Source organism: Salmo salar, chromosome 21, assembly GCF_965601325.2.
Source record: "Salmo salar chromosome 21, fSalSal1, whole genome shotgun sequence".
NCBI lineage: Eukaryota > Metazoa > Chordata > Actinopteri > Salmoniformes > Salmonidae > Salmo > Salmo salar.
This window is the reverse complement of record NC_138311.1, coordinates 54803764-54817442: the sequence shown is the minus strand read 5'-3', so window position 1 is coordinate 54817442 and position 13679 is coordinate 54803764. Positions and strand designations below refer to the sequence as shown.

At 48.0% G+C, this 13679-nt stretch overlaps 1 protein-coding gene across 1 annotated transcript in view; it reads right to left on the bottom strand.

The window, feature by feature from the left end:
- Positions 1–13679, bottom strand: part of cfap65 (cilia and flagella associated protein 65) — a 56490-nt gene that overhangs the window by 30258 nt on the left and 12553 nt on the right. Inside the window, exons 6-16 of the mRNA XM_082966906.1 lie at positions 12126–12321; positions 11826–11950; positions 10878–11100; positions 10141–10409; positions 9613–9810; positions 6665–7036; positions 6304–6441; positions 5900–6139; positions 5399–5623; positions 3407–3553; positions 3073–3241 (exon numbers count right to left, since the gene is read on the bottom strand). Coding sequence (XP_082823032.1) covers positions 3073–3241; positions 3407–3553; positions 5399–5623; positions 5900–6139; positions 6304–6441; positions 6665–7036; positions 9613–9810; positions 10141–10409; positions 10878–11100; positions 11826–11950; positions 12126–12321 — 2302 coding nt within the window. The remainder of the gene's footprint in view (positions 1–3072; positions 3242–3406; positions 3554–5398; positions 5624–5899; positions 6140–6303; positions 6442–6664; positions 7037–9612; positions 9811–10140; positions 10410–10877; positions 11101–11825; positions 11951–12125; positions 12322–13679) is intronic.

The following is a 13679-nucleotide window of genomic DNA, read 5'->3' as shown; positions in this document are numbered from 1 at the left end:
TGGGCTTGGTGTTGACTTGGTGTGGGCTGGTTGTGTTGGGCTTGGTGTGGGCTGGTTGTGTTGGGCTTGGTGTTGACTTGGTGTGGGCTGGTTGTGTTGGGCTTGGTGTGGGCTGGTTGTGTTGGGCTTGGTGTTGACTTGGTGTGGGCTTGGTGTTGACTTGGTGTGGGCTGGTTGTGTTGGGCTGGTTGTGTTGGGCTTGGTGTGGGCTGGCCCGTGTTGGCTTGGTGTGGGCTGGTTGTGTTGGGCTTGGTGTGGGCTGGTTGTGTTGGGCTGGTTGTGGGCTGGCCCGGGTTGGCTTGGTGTGGGCTTGTTGTGTTGGGCTTGGTGTGGGCTGGTTGTGTTGGGCTTGTTGTGGGCTGGCCCATGTTGGCTTGGTGTGGGCTGGTTGTGTTGGGCTTGGTGTGGGCTGGTTGTGTTGGGCTTGGTGTGGACTGGTTGTGTTGGGCTTGGTGTGGGCTGGTTGTGTTGGGCTTGGTGTGGGCTGGTTGTGTTGGGCTTGGTGTGGACTGGTTGTGTTGGGCTGGTTGTGTTGGGCTTGGTGTGGGCTGGTTATGTTGGGCTTGGTGTGGACTGGTTGTGTTGGGCTGGTTGTGGGCTGGCCCGGGTTGGCTTGGTGTGGGCTGGTTGTGTTGGGCTTGGTGTGGACTGGTTGTGTTGGGCTTGGTGTGGGCTGGTTGTGTTGGGCTTGGTGTGGACTGGTTGTGTTGGGCTTGGTGTGGGCTGGTTGTGTTGGGCTTGGTGTGGACTGGTTGTGTTGGGCTGGTTGTGTTGGGCTTGGTGTGGACTGGCCCGTGTTGGCTTGGTGTGGGCTGGTTGTGTTGGGCTTGGTGTGGGCTGGTTGTGTTGGGCTTGGTGTGGACTGGTTGTGTTGGGCTTGGTGTTGGGCTTGTTGTTGGCTTGGTGTGGACTGGTTGTGTTGGGCTTGGTGTGGGCTGGCCCGTGTTGGGCTTGGTGTGGACTGGTTGTGTTGGGCTTGGTGTGGACTGGTTGTGTTGGGCTGGTTGTGTTGGTCTTGGTGTGGGCTGGCCCGTGTTGGGCTTGGTGTGGGCTGGTTGTGTTGGGCTTGGTGTGGACTGGTTGTGTTGGGCATGGTGTGGGCTGGCCCGTGTTGGGCTTGGTGTGGGCTGGTTGTGTTGGGCTTGGTGTTGACTTGGTGTGGGCTGGTTGTGTTGGGCTTGGTGTGGGCTGGTTGTGTTGGGCTTGGTGTTGACTTGGTGTGGGCTGGTTGTGTTGGGCTTGGTGTTGACTTGGTGTGGGCTGGTTGTGTTGGGCTTGGTGTTGACTTGGTGTGGGCTGGTTGTGTTGGCTTGGTGTGGGCTGGTTGTGTTGGGCTGGTTGTGGGCTGGCCCGTGTTGGCTTGGTGTGGGCTTGTTGTGTTGGGCTTGGTGTGGGCTGGTTATGTTGGGCTTGTTGTGGGCTGGCCCGTGTTGGCTTGGTGTGGGCTGGTTGTGTTGGGCTTGGTGTGGGCTGGTTGTGTTGGGCTTGGTGTGGCCTGGTTGTGTTGGGCTTGGTGTGGGCTGGTTGTGTTGGGCTGGTTGTGTTGGGCTTGGTGTGGACTGGTTCTGTTGGGCTGGATGTGTTGGGCTTGGTGTGGACTGGTTGTGTTGGGCTTGGTGTGGACTGGTTGTGTTGGGCTTGGTGTGGACTGGTTGTGTTGGGCTTGGTGTGGACTGGTTGCGTTGGGCTGGTTGTGTTGGGCTTGGTGTGGGCTGGTTGTGTTGGGCTGGATGTGTTGGGCTTGGTGTGGACTGGTTGTGTTGGGCTTGGTGTGGACTGGTTGTGTTGGGCTTGGTGTGGACTGGTTGTGCTGGGCTTGGTGTGGGCTGGTTGTGTTGTGCTTGGTGTGGGCTGGTTGTGTTGGGCTTGGTGTGGACTGGTTGTGTTGGGCTTGGTGTGGGCTGGTTGTGTTGGGCTGGATGTGTTGGGCTTGGTGTGGACTGGTTGTGTTGGGCTTGGTGTGGACTGGTTGTGTTGTGCTTGGTGTGGACTGGCCCGTGTTGGCTTGGTGTGGGCTGGCCCGTGTTGGGCTTGGTGTGGGCTGGTTGTGTTGGGCTTGGTGTTGGTGTTGACTTGGTGTGGGCTGGTTGTGTTGGGCTGGTTGTGTTGGGCTTGGTGTGGACTGGTTGTGTTGGGCTGGTTGTGTTGGGCTTGGTGTGGACTGGTTGTGTTGGGCTGGTTGTGTTGGGCTTGGTGTGGACTGGTTGTGTTGGGCTTGGTGTGGGCTGGTTGTGTTGTTGGCTTGGTGTGGGCTGGTTGTGTTGGGCTTGGTGTGGACTGGTTGTGCTGGGCTTGGTGTTGGCTTGGTGTGGGCTGGTGTTGGGCTTGGTGTTGGCTTGGTGTGGGCTGGTTGTGTTGGGCTTGGTGTGGGCTGGTTGTGTTGGGCTTGGTGTTGACTTGGTGTGGGCTGGTTGTGTTGGCTTGGTGTTGGCTTGGTGTGGGCTGGTTGTGTTGGGCTGGTTGTGTTGGGCTGGGTGTGGGCTGGCCCGTGTTGGCTTGGTGTGGGCTTGTTGTGTTGGGCTTGGTGTGGGCTGGTTGTGTTGGGCTTGTTGTGGGCTGGCCCGTGTTGGCTTGGTGTGGGCTTGGTGTTGGGCTTGGTGTGGGCTGGTTGTGTTGGGCTTGGTGTGGGCTGGTTGTGTTGGGCTTGGTGTGGACTGGTTGTGTTGGGCTTGGTGTGGACTTGTTGTTGGCTTGGTGTGGACTTGTTGTGTTGGGCTTGTTGTTGGCTTGGTGTGGGCTGGTTGTGTTGGGCTTGTTGTTGGCTGGTAGTGTTGGGCTTGGTGTTGGCTTGGTGTGGGCTAGCCCGTGCCCACCTTGCCCACTGAATACCTACATGGGGCTAATGGGGTCATGTTGGCTGGGAGGAGAATGAGGCTTGGTCTGGGTAGAATAGCTCAGATCGTCTATTAATTCTCTCTCGGATTGGTTGTCTTCGCGGAGGGGGAGGAGCATGGTTGGGAAGGCATTTGTATAAACTAACACAGATGTGGCAGTAGAGGATCAGGACACGGAGAGAAAGGATCTCTGGATGTTGCACCAACTCTGCGAGATCTCAGGGTATCTCATACGTACCAACAGGGTCTTTCTTCTGTGTGTTCTCAGGCAGCCCCGGGTCTAACAGGCTCTGTTGTACAGACAAACAGAAGCTGACAGGACAGGAACCGTTGTTGATGAGAGGCACCTCGAAGGACCTGCAGTCTCCCACCAACACCTCCCCCAGGTCCAGCACGCTATGCTCTGCCTGGAGAGAGAGAGAACCAATTACACAGAGTTTCCACCCTAACACAGACACTAACACAATTCACCTGTCAACAAGTTGTCAGTTCAATGCAGATCAAGGAAAAGGAGACCAGGAGGATGATTGAGACGCCCCCCGCCGGGGGGTTGGATCTGAGGAGACTAACACCTGGATGGATCCTTTGGAGGCCATGCCCACAACTTTCAAGGGGAGGCGGGACTTCCTGCATCCGGGCGTCTGGATTGGCCAGAAGGTCAAGTTGGGCTTCAGATTGTAAACCATTTCCTCAAATGGGGTGAAGGACCACGTCTGCACCTAGGAGGAGGAAAATCACAACCTCTACTTAACCAACACTCAACCTCTACTTAACCAACACTCAACCTACACGCAACCTCCACTCAACCTCTACTTAACCAACACTCAACCTCCACTCAACCAACACTCAACCTCTACTAAACCAACACTCAACCTCCACTCAACCTCTACTTAACCAACACTCAACCAACACTCAACCTCTACTAAACCAACACTCAACCTCCACTCAACCTCTACTTAACCAACACTCAACCTCCACTCAACCTCCACTCAACCTCCACTCAACCAACACTCAACCTCCACTCAACCTCTACTTAACCAACACTCAACCTCTACTTAATCAACACTCAACCTCTACTTAACCAACACTCAACCTTCACTTAACCAACACTCAACCTCCACTCAACCAACACTCAACCTACACACAACCAACACAGTTCAAACAGGATTCATACGTTTTCATTTCATCAACAATCATCTGAATCACATCATTTTGGTAATAATCAATCATCCATATTATCGAGTGAGATGGAAGATTCAGCCAAAACACCAAGTTCACAGCCTGAGAAAGACCTTGAAACACTCAATCAATAGCCAGTATCTTATCTTTCTTTCAAACACAGTCAGTCTCACCAACATTGTCATGACTCTTGCCCTGGAGGCAGTTCTGCTAACCCTAATGCCTAAACCTAACCTTAACCACTCTGCTAACCCTAATGCCTAAACCTAACCACTCTGCTAACCCTAATACCTAAACCTAATCTTAACCACTCTGCTAACCCTACTGCCTAAACCTAACCACTCTGCTAACCCTAATACCTAAACCTAACCTTAACCACTCTGCTAACCCTAATGCCTAGACCTAACCACTCTGCTAACCCTACTGCCTAAACCTAACCACTCTGCTAACCCTACGGCCTAAACCTAACCACTCTGCTAACCCTACTGCCTAAACCTAACCACTCTGCTAACCCTAATACCTAAACCTAACCACTCTGCTAACCCTACGGCCTAAACCTAACCACTCTGCTAACCCTACTGCCTAAACCTAACCTTAACCATTCTGCTAACCCTACTGCCTAAACCTAACCACTCTGCTAACCCTAATACCTAAACCTAACCACTCTGCTAACCCTACGGCCTAAACCTAACCACTCTGCTAACCCTAATACCTAAACCTAACCACTCTGCTAACCCTAATGCCTAAACCTAACCTTAACCACTCTGCTAACCCTAATGCCTAAACCTAACCTTAACCACTCTGCTAACCCTAATGCCTAAACCTAACCACTCTACTAAGCCTAAACCTAACCTTAACCACTCTGCTAACCCTACTGCCTAAACCTAACCATTCTGCTAACCCTACTGCCTAAACCTAACCACTCTGCTAACCCTAATGCCTAAACCTAACCACTCTGCTAACCCTAATGCCTAAACCTAACCTTAACCACTCTGCTAACCCTACTGCCTAAACCTTAACCACTCTGCTAACCCTAATGCCTAAACCTAACCTTAACCACTCTGCTAACCCTAATGCCTAAACCTAACCTTAACCACTCTGCTAACCCTAATGCCTAACCCTAACCACTCTGCTAACCCTAATACCTAAACCTAATCTTAACCACTCTGCTAACCCTACTGCCTAAACCTAACCACTCTGCTAACCCTAATACCTAAACCTAATCTTAACCACTCTGCTAACCCTACTGCCTAAACCTAATCTTAACCACTCTGCTAACCCTAATGCCTAAACCTAACCACATGCTTCCGATATATATATATATATATATATATATATATATATATATATATATATATATATATATAGCCCCCTCTTTCTCTCACCATGGTCTCATTGGGCTGCAGGACTCCCGTGTCAGGCGCCACAGAGATAAAACGTTGGTCAGGTCCAGGGATCCTCCAGTGGAACCTCAGAGGTAGCCTGGTCAGGTTCCTGACCCTGTAGGGGCTTTGGGAGCAGGAGCCCACCGCCGTGGGTTTGAAGAACAGACTACCTTCTCCTTCCAGAGACAGACACAGCTTCTCTACCACACTCACCACCGACAACTCCTACAAGACAGTACAGACAGCCACACACTCGCACCGACCAGACTAACGCTTTATTAACGTTGAGAATTTGAAGGGAATCAGCCATATTGTAGCAAGGCGTTTCTAAAGCAGATTTATTCATCTTGATCACATAATGGAGTCGTCATTGCTGATTCGAGGTGATTTATAGATCAGTGATTCTGTGCAGCAACGTGCTCGAGTTGATCCCCCTCGAACACACCCAACTGTCTGAAAAGGACCTATGGTACAAGCCTGCTGTCAGTAGGACTGTGGTACCTGGGTGTGCTTGGGACTGGCATTGAAGTGCAAGGTGAGGGGTAGCTTGGCAGGGCAGTCCTCGGATGGGGTGGTCCTGAGGGTGAGAATCTGGTGGTGTCCAGGTTGGACCAGGCCGCTGGTGGGCTGAACAGTGACTGAAGGACACTCCTCCGGGTCCAGCCTGAACACTAAAGGTAGGTCTCCCATGTTATCCAGGAGCACAGTCCTGTACGAGACCAGGCTCAGAGCAGGGAAGACCTGGATAGAGAGGAAGAAGAGGAGGATGAAGAAGATGAAGAAAATGCCTTTATTGCAGACTTTCCTGAACGTTCCTTCTGAACGAGACTTTGGAGTATGCTAGCGTGAGACGAATCGAGATATGACTGTGTGAGGAAAGTTGACAGTGCTATGTCCGTACTCACCACCCGGGGGTGCTGCAAGGAGAAGCGGGGGATGAAATGCTCCCGGCCAGGCTGGAAGGAGTGTCCAATGACCCGGACTGTGACACACCAGGAAGGGCACAAGGTACGGTCCTCTACCTGGCGATGGTCCCTCAACACCTGGAGAAAGAGGTGGGGCAAAAACAGAGCTGTTTCACTACCTGTACTGAGTCAAGATCGTTATAGTTGAGATAGTTATTTGTAAGGCTTCAGGTGAGATTCTCGTTGCCTGCACAGGTCTGTCTTGAAACAGAAGAAGAAGGGTTTATCTTAATAAGATCAGACTGGGGAATAAGAAAAACCTAAATCGAAATAATTCAAAACAAAATAATGTTTAAATGACCTTGTAGTGAGCAAAGCACTCTAGCTGTGCCCCATGGAAGGTGTTGTGCTGCTTGGGCGTGTAGCTGACTCTGAAAGCAGTCGACTTCAGGGGTCCCAGATCACATGACGAGGGTGTGACGGAGAAGGGGGAGTTAGGAGCCGGGGTCCAGACCAAGCTGAGCTTGCCCTTGGTGTGATTGGAGAGAGTCACAGACTGGGAGGTAGAGAGGTAGCCGTTGAGGAATAGCAGCTCTGGGGGATCCACTGTGACGTGGGAACTGTTGGTGCTGGACCCCTCACCGCTGCCTCCTAGCTCAGCCTCCACCTTGCCCCCTGCACAGCCCTGGTAATATTCCTCCATAGGACTCTTTTCTGGCACAGCAGCAGGATCCTAGAAAAGTCACTCGTTTTATTAGTCGTATGTATAGGATACACATGGTATACGTTGTCCAATGAAATGCTTACTGCTGGTTTAGCGTCAGTATAATACAGGAAGGCTCAATGTATAGGACGATATTTACCCGTGTTTTGGGACGGGAGGATTAGGGGGCAAGTGAATATATTAGTATAGTATTACAAATAGTAAATAAGAGCCTGGTAGCAGCAATTGTGATGTGTAGGTGGGTGTGTGTGTGTGCGTGTGTGGTGTGTGTGTGTGGGTGTGTGGGTGTGTGTGTGTGTGCTGTGTGTGTGTGTGTGTGTGTGTGTGTGTGTGTGTGTGTGTGTGTGTGTGTGTGTGTGTGTGTGTGTGTGTGTGTGTGTGTGTGTGTGTGTGTGTGTGTGTGTGTGGGGGGGGGGGCAAGGTGTGGAGAATCAGAGCAGGTGGTCAGTTCAGTTCAAGTGTTCAGCAGTCTGATGGCTTGTAGATAGAAACTGTCTCTGAGCCTGTTGGTATCAGACCTCATGCTCTGATACAGTCTGATGGCTGGTAGATAGAAACTGTCTCTGAGCCTGTTGGTATCAGACCTCATGCTATGATACAGTCTGATGGCTTGTAGATAGAAACTGTCTCTGAGCCTGTTGGTATCAGACCTCATGCTCTGATACAGTTTGATGGCTGGTAGATAGAAACTGTCTCTGAACCTGTTGGTATCAGACCTCATGCTCTGATACAGTTTGATGGCTGGTAGATAGAAACTGTCTCTGAACCTGTTGGTATCAGACCTCATGCTCTGATACAGTCTGATGGCTTGTAGATAGAAACTGTCTCTGAACCTGTTGGTATCAGACCTCATGCTCTGATACAGTCTGATGGCTTGTAGATAGAAACTGTCTCTGAGCCTGTTGGTATCAGACCTCATGCTCTGATACAGTCTGATGGCTTGTAGATAGAAACTGTCTCTGAGCCTGTTGGTATCAGACCTCATGCTCTGATACAGTCTGATGGCTTGTAGATAGAAACTGTCTCTGAGCCTGTTGGTATCAGACCTCATGCTCTGATACAGTCTGATGGCTTGTAGATAGAAACTGTCTCTGAACCTGTTGGTATCAGACCTCATGCTCTGATACAGTCTGTCAGATGGTAAGGGAGTGGACAGCTCGTGACTGGGGTGTGTAGGGTCCCTGTATGATGCTGCGGGAAATCCTTAGGCACCGTTTCAAGTAAATGTCATAATATCAGGTTCAAGGATGGATGGGGTCGAATCCATTTTAATTTCATTGATTCCAACTGAAATTCCGATTTCATTGTTTCTCATTGCTTTTCATGAGGACAATTTGAATTTCAGTTTACTTCCTGAATTGACTGATTTGAAATGAAAATGACCCTGCCAGAGAGATGTCACAGTGTTACAGTTGAACATCAAAGCTATGAAGCTGATTATCTAGAAGATGTATCAGATGAAGAAACTGGGAAGAGACGTCTAAAACAACCAGGCCATGAACAGATGGATAAAGGATAAGGGGCTAAAGGATAACTAAAGGTTAAAGGTAACAGGATAAATAAAGGATAAATAAAGGATAACAGGTAACAGGTTAAAGGATAAAGGTAACAGGATAAATAAAGGATAAAGGTAAAGGTTAAAGGATAAATAAAGGTTAAAGGTAAAGGATAACTAAAGGATAACTAAAGGATAAACTAAAGGATAACTAAAGGTTAAATAAAGGATAACTAAAGGTTAAATAAAGGATAAATAAAGGATAACTAAAGGATAAATAAAGGATAACTAAAGGATAAATAAAGGATAAATAAAGGATAAATAAAGGATAAATAAAGGATAAATAAAGGATAAATAAAGGATAACTAAAGGATAAATAAAGGATAACTAAAGGATAAATAAAGGATAAATAAAGGTTAAATAAAGGATAACTAAAGGTTAAATAAAGGATAACTAAAGGATAAATAAAGGATAAAGGATAAATAAAGGATAAATAAAGGATAAATAAAGGATAAATAAAGGATAACTAAAGGATAAATAAAGGTTAAAGGATAAATAAAGGATAACTAAAGGATAACTAAAGGATAAATAAAGGATAAATAAAGGATAACTAAAGGTTAAATAAAGGATAACTAAAGGTAAATAAAGGATAACTAAAGGTTAAATAAAGGATAACTAAAGGTTAAATAAAGGATAACTAAAGGATAAATAAAGGATAAAGGATAAATAAAGGTTAACTAAAGGATAACTAAAGGTTAAATAAAGGATAACTAAAGGATAAATAAAGGATAAAGGATAACTAAAGGATAAATAAAGGATAAATAAAGGATAAATAAAGGATAATAAAGGATAAATAAGGATAACTAAAGGATAAATAAAGGTTAAAGGATAAATAAAGGATAAATAAAGGATCAATTAAAAAATAACAATAAATGTAATGGACGAGTCGCGCTTCCTCCTGATTGGCCGAAGGCTCTAACCCAGGACGTCTGCCTTGCAAACACACATGACCGCCCGCCTGAAGCGTTGTGCCACTGAAAAGCTAGGGCCGAGGTGTGAGTTTCACAGATCAACCGTCTGCTGCACATACCTCATGTAACATCAGAGCTCCCTCCTGGTCCACCTGGATCTTGTCCTCTGCCAGCATGGCACTGAGTACATCAGGAGGGTAGCAGGTGAGTCCCCGGGCCAGGTGCTGCCGGTACAGGACCAGGTGTCTGGGGTGAAGGATGGCTGGTTTCAGCTGCTCAGAGTGACAGGTCCCTATCAGGTCCAGGAACAGAGGCTCCTGAACAGGGAAGATACAAACACGATTGTTAGTATAGCTTATGACATGAGTGTGTACACTGAATAGCAGCAGACAGACCACCCTCCAGCCCCTCACCCTGTGTAGCAGCAGACAGACCACCCTCCAGCCCCTCACCCTGTGTAGCAGCAGACAGACCACCCTCCAGCCCCTCACCCTGTGTAGCAGCAGACAGACCACCCTCCTGCCCCTCACCCTGTGTAGCAGCAGACAGACCACCCTCCTGCCCCTCACCCTGTGTAGCAGCAGACAGACCACCCTCCTGCCCCTCACCCTGTGTAGCAGCAGACAGACCACCCTCCAGCCCCTCACCCTGTGTAGCAGCAGACAGACCACCCTCCTGTGGTGCCCCATGGGGTGGTGTGGTCTGAAGAGCAGGCGTAGGCTCCGGTGGCTGTTGGGTGGCAGGGCACCACAAGCTGGCTCCAAAGTGAAGACACTATGCCCTGTGGTGTCCAAGTCAAACTGGTACTGGGCCTCCACAGAGGAGGAGTTGATGATGTCCACGGTACGCAAGGCCTCCTCACCCTCGTCCACACAGCCAAAGTCCAGCATGGAGGAGCACAGGGACACCTGAGGACCTGCAGAGGAGGAGGAGGGAGGATCAAGATGGAGGAGGACAGGGAACCTGAGGACCTGCAGAGGAGGAGGAGGGAGGATCAAGATGGAGGAGGACAGGGAACCTGAGGACCTGCAGAAGAGGAGGAGGGAGGATCAAGATGGAGGAGGACAGGGAACCTGAGGACCTGCAGAGGAGGAGGAGGGAGGATCAAGATGGAGGAGGACAGGGAACCTGAGGAGCTGCAGAGGAGGAGGAGGGAGGATCAAGATGGAGGAGGACAGGGAACCTGAGGACCTGCAGAGGAGGAGGAGGGAGGATCAAGATGGAGGAGGACAGGGAACCTGAGGACCTGCAGAGGAGGAGGAGGGAGGATCAAGATGGAGGAGGACAGGGAACCTGAGGACCTGCAGAGGAGGAGGAGGGAGGATCAAGATGGAGGAGGACAGGGACACCTGTGATTTCCTTCGTATTGCTTACTGTACTGTACCTATGCAGGTGCCGGTGACTTTGAGCAGGGTTTTGCTGAGCGCCCCAGGGCAGGTGAGAGACAGGTAGTCCACAGTGGTGCTGTCCACAGTTACAGGAGAGAAAATCACAGGTACCCTGATGGAGGTACGCGGGGCCACCTCTCCCTTCTGGATACCACACTGGAACACTGACTCTGACAGCACCGGACGCTGCATCCTGGACAGACTAAAGGAAGTCGTTATCTGGTAGAAAATTAAAGGGAGAGGGGGGAGAGAGAGAGGGGTGGGGGGGGGACCATAAACAGAGAGACAGTGTGAAGTTGATGAAGAAATGTTCCCATGTAGGCTACTGAGGTACTGTATGCTGATGACAATCTCTGATTGAAGAAGCTAGGAGGAAGGAACTCACTGAGGATGGATTGAGAATCAGAAGCTAGGAGGAAGGAACTCACTGAGGATGGATTGAGAATCAGAAGCTAGGAGGAAGGAACTCACTGAGGATGGATTGAGAATCAGAAGCTAGGAGGAAGGAACTCACTGAGGATGGATTGAGAATCAGAAGCTAGGAGGAAGGAACTCACTGAGGATGGATTGAGAATCAGAAGCTAGGAGGAAGGAACTCACTGAGGATGGATTGAGAATCAGAAGCTAGGAGGAAGGAACTCACTGAGGATGGATTGAGAATCAGAAGCTAGGAGGAAGGAACTCACTGAGGATGGATTGAGAATCAACAGCTAGGAGGAAGGAACTCACTGAGGATGGATTGAGAATCAGAAGCTAGGAGGAAGGAACTCACTGAGGATGGATTGTGAATCAGAAGCTAGGAGGAAGGAACTCACTGAGGATGGATTGAGAATCAGAAGCTAGGAGGAAGGAAGTCACTGAGGATGGATTGAGAATCAGAAGCTAGGAAGAAGGAACTCACTGAGGATGGATTGAGAATCAGAAGCTAGGAGGAAGGAACTCACTGAGGATGGATTGAGAATCTCAAAGTGTCTTTCCATGGTGCAGCCGACAGGCACATTGCCAAACTCCAGCACCTTACATCCTTCCTCCTGACCCGGGGCACTGATCTGAAGGAACGGGTACTTTGCTGTGGAAAAGATAAACGCATTACCATACAATAAATATATGGGCCAAGTTCTGAAACATAAATACTTTAGAGAGTGCGTGAGGTCCAGAACACACAACTGAAACAATGTGTGTTATCCTTGCTTGATAGTTGTTTAATGTTCTTGGCTTGATCAATCAATATATGTATCACTTACATAGGCCCTGTAGGAGCACAGTACAGCTGTTCTCTCCCTCGTCCCCGAAGGCACAGCTAGCCTGGACCTGGTAGACCAACGCCTCCCGTGGTCTGAAGAGCACCGTGATTCTACGCTCCTGACCCGGCTCCAACATCCCGCTCTCTGGACACAGCTGGAAGGGAGAGGGCACCTCCCACTGGAAACCTGTCTGCAGCTTACTGAGGAGAGAGAAACACAGGAAGTTCCAGAACCTACCATTGATCAATACTTTGATAACAGTTTTACTGACAGAACCAATCATTGATCAATACTTTGATAAGTTTTACTGACAGAACCAATCATTGATCAATACTTTGATAACAGTCTTACTGACAGAACCTATCACTGATCAATACTTTGATAACAGTCTTAAGGACAGAACCTATCATTGATCAATACTTTGATAACAGTCTTACTGACAGAACCAATCATTGATCAATACTTTGATAACAGTCTTACTGACAGAACCAATCATTGATCAATACTTTGATAACAGTCTTACTGACAGAACCTATCACTGATCAATACTTTGATAACAGTTTTACTGATAGAACCAATCATTGATCAATATTTTGATAACAGTCTTACGGACAGAACCTATCATTGATCAATACTTTGATAACAGTCTTACTGACAGAACCTATCACTGATCAATACTTTGATAACAGTTTTACTGATAGAACCAATCATTGATCAATACTTTGATAACAGTCTTACTGACAGAAGCTATCATTGATCAATACTTTGATAACAGTCTTACTGACAGAACCTATCACTGATCAATACTTTGATAACAGTTTTACTGATAGAACCAATCATTGATCAATACTTTGATAACAGTCTTACTGACAGAAGCTATCATTGATCAATACTTTAATAACAGTCTTACTGACAGAACCAATCATTGATCAATACTTTGATAACAGTGAGTGTATCTAGCTGTACTGACAGACTAGAGCCAATAGAAGCACAGCATGTGTGTTGATGATGGGTGGGCGTGACACTAGAACCACTAGGTAGATGTGTATCATCACAGAGTATCTAAACTGGCAACAACTGTTCCACCAAAACCCAGACAACCTTTATGTCCCTCACTTTACAGTGTGATCAGTCAACCTACCTTTAACTGATATTAACCAACCTACTTTTAACCACCATTAACTAACCAACCTACCTTTAACTGATATTAACCAGCCTACTTTTAACCACCATTAACCAACCTACCTTTAACCACCATGAACTAACCAACCTACCTTTAACTAATATTAACCAACATACCTTTAACCAATATTAACCAACCTATCTCTAACCAATATTAACCAACCTATCTCTAACCAATATTAACCAGCCTACCTTTAACCAATATTAACCAGCCTACCTTTAACCAATATTAACCAGCCTACCTTTAACCAATATTAACCAAGCTATCTTTAACCAATATTAACCAACCTATCTCTAACCAATATTAACCAGCCTACCTTTAACCAATATTAACCAACATACCTTTAACCAATATTAACCAACCTACCTTTA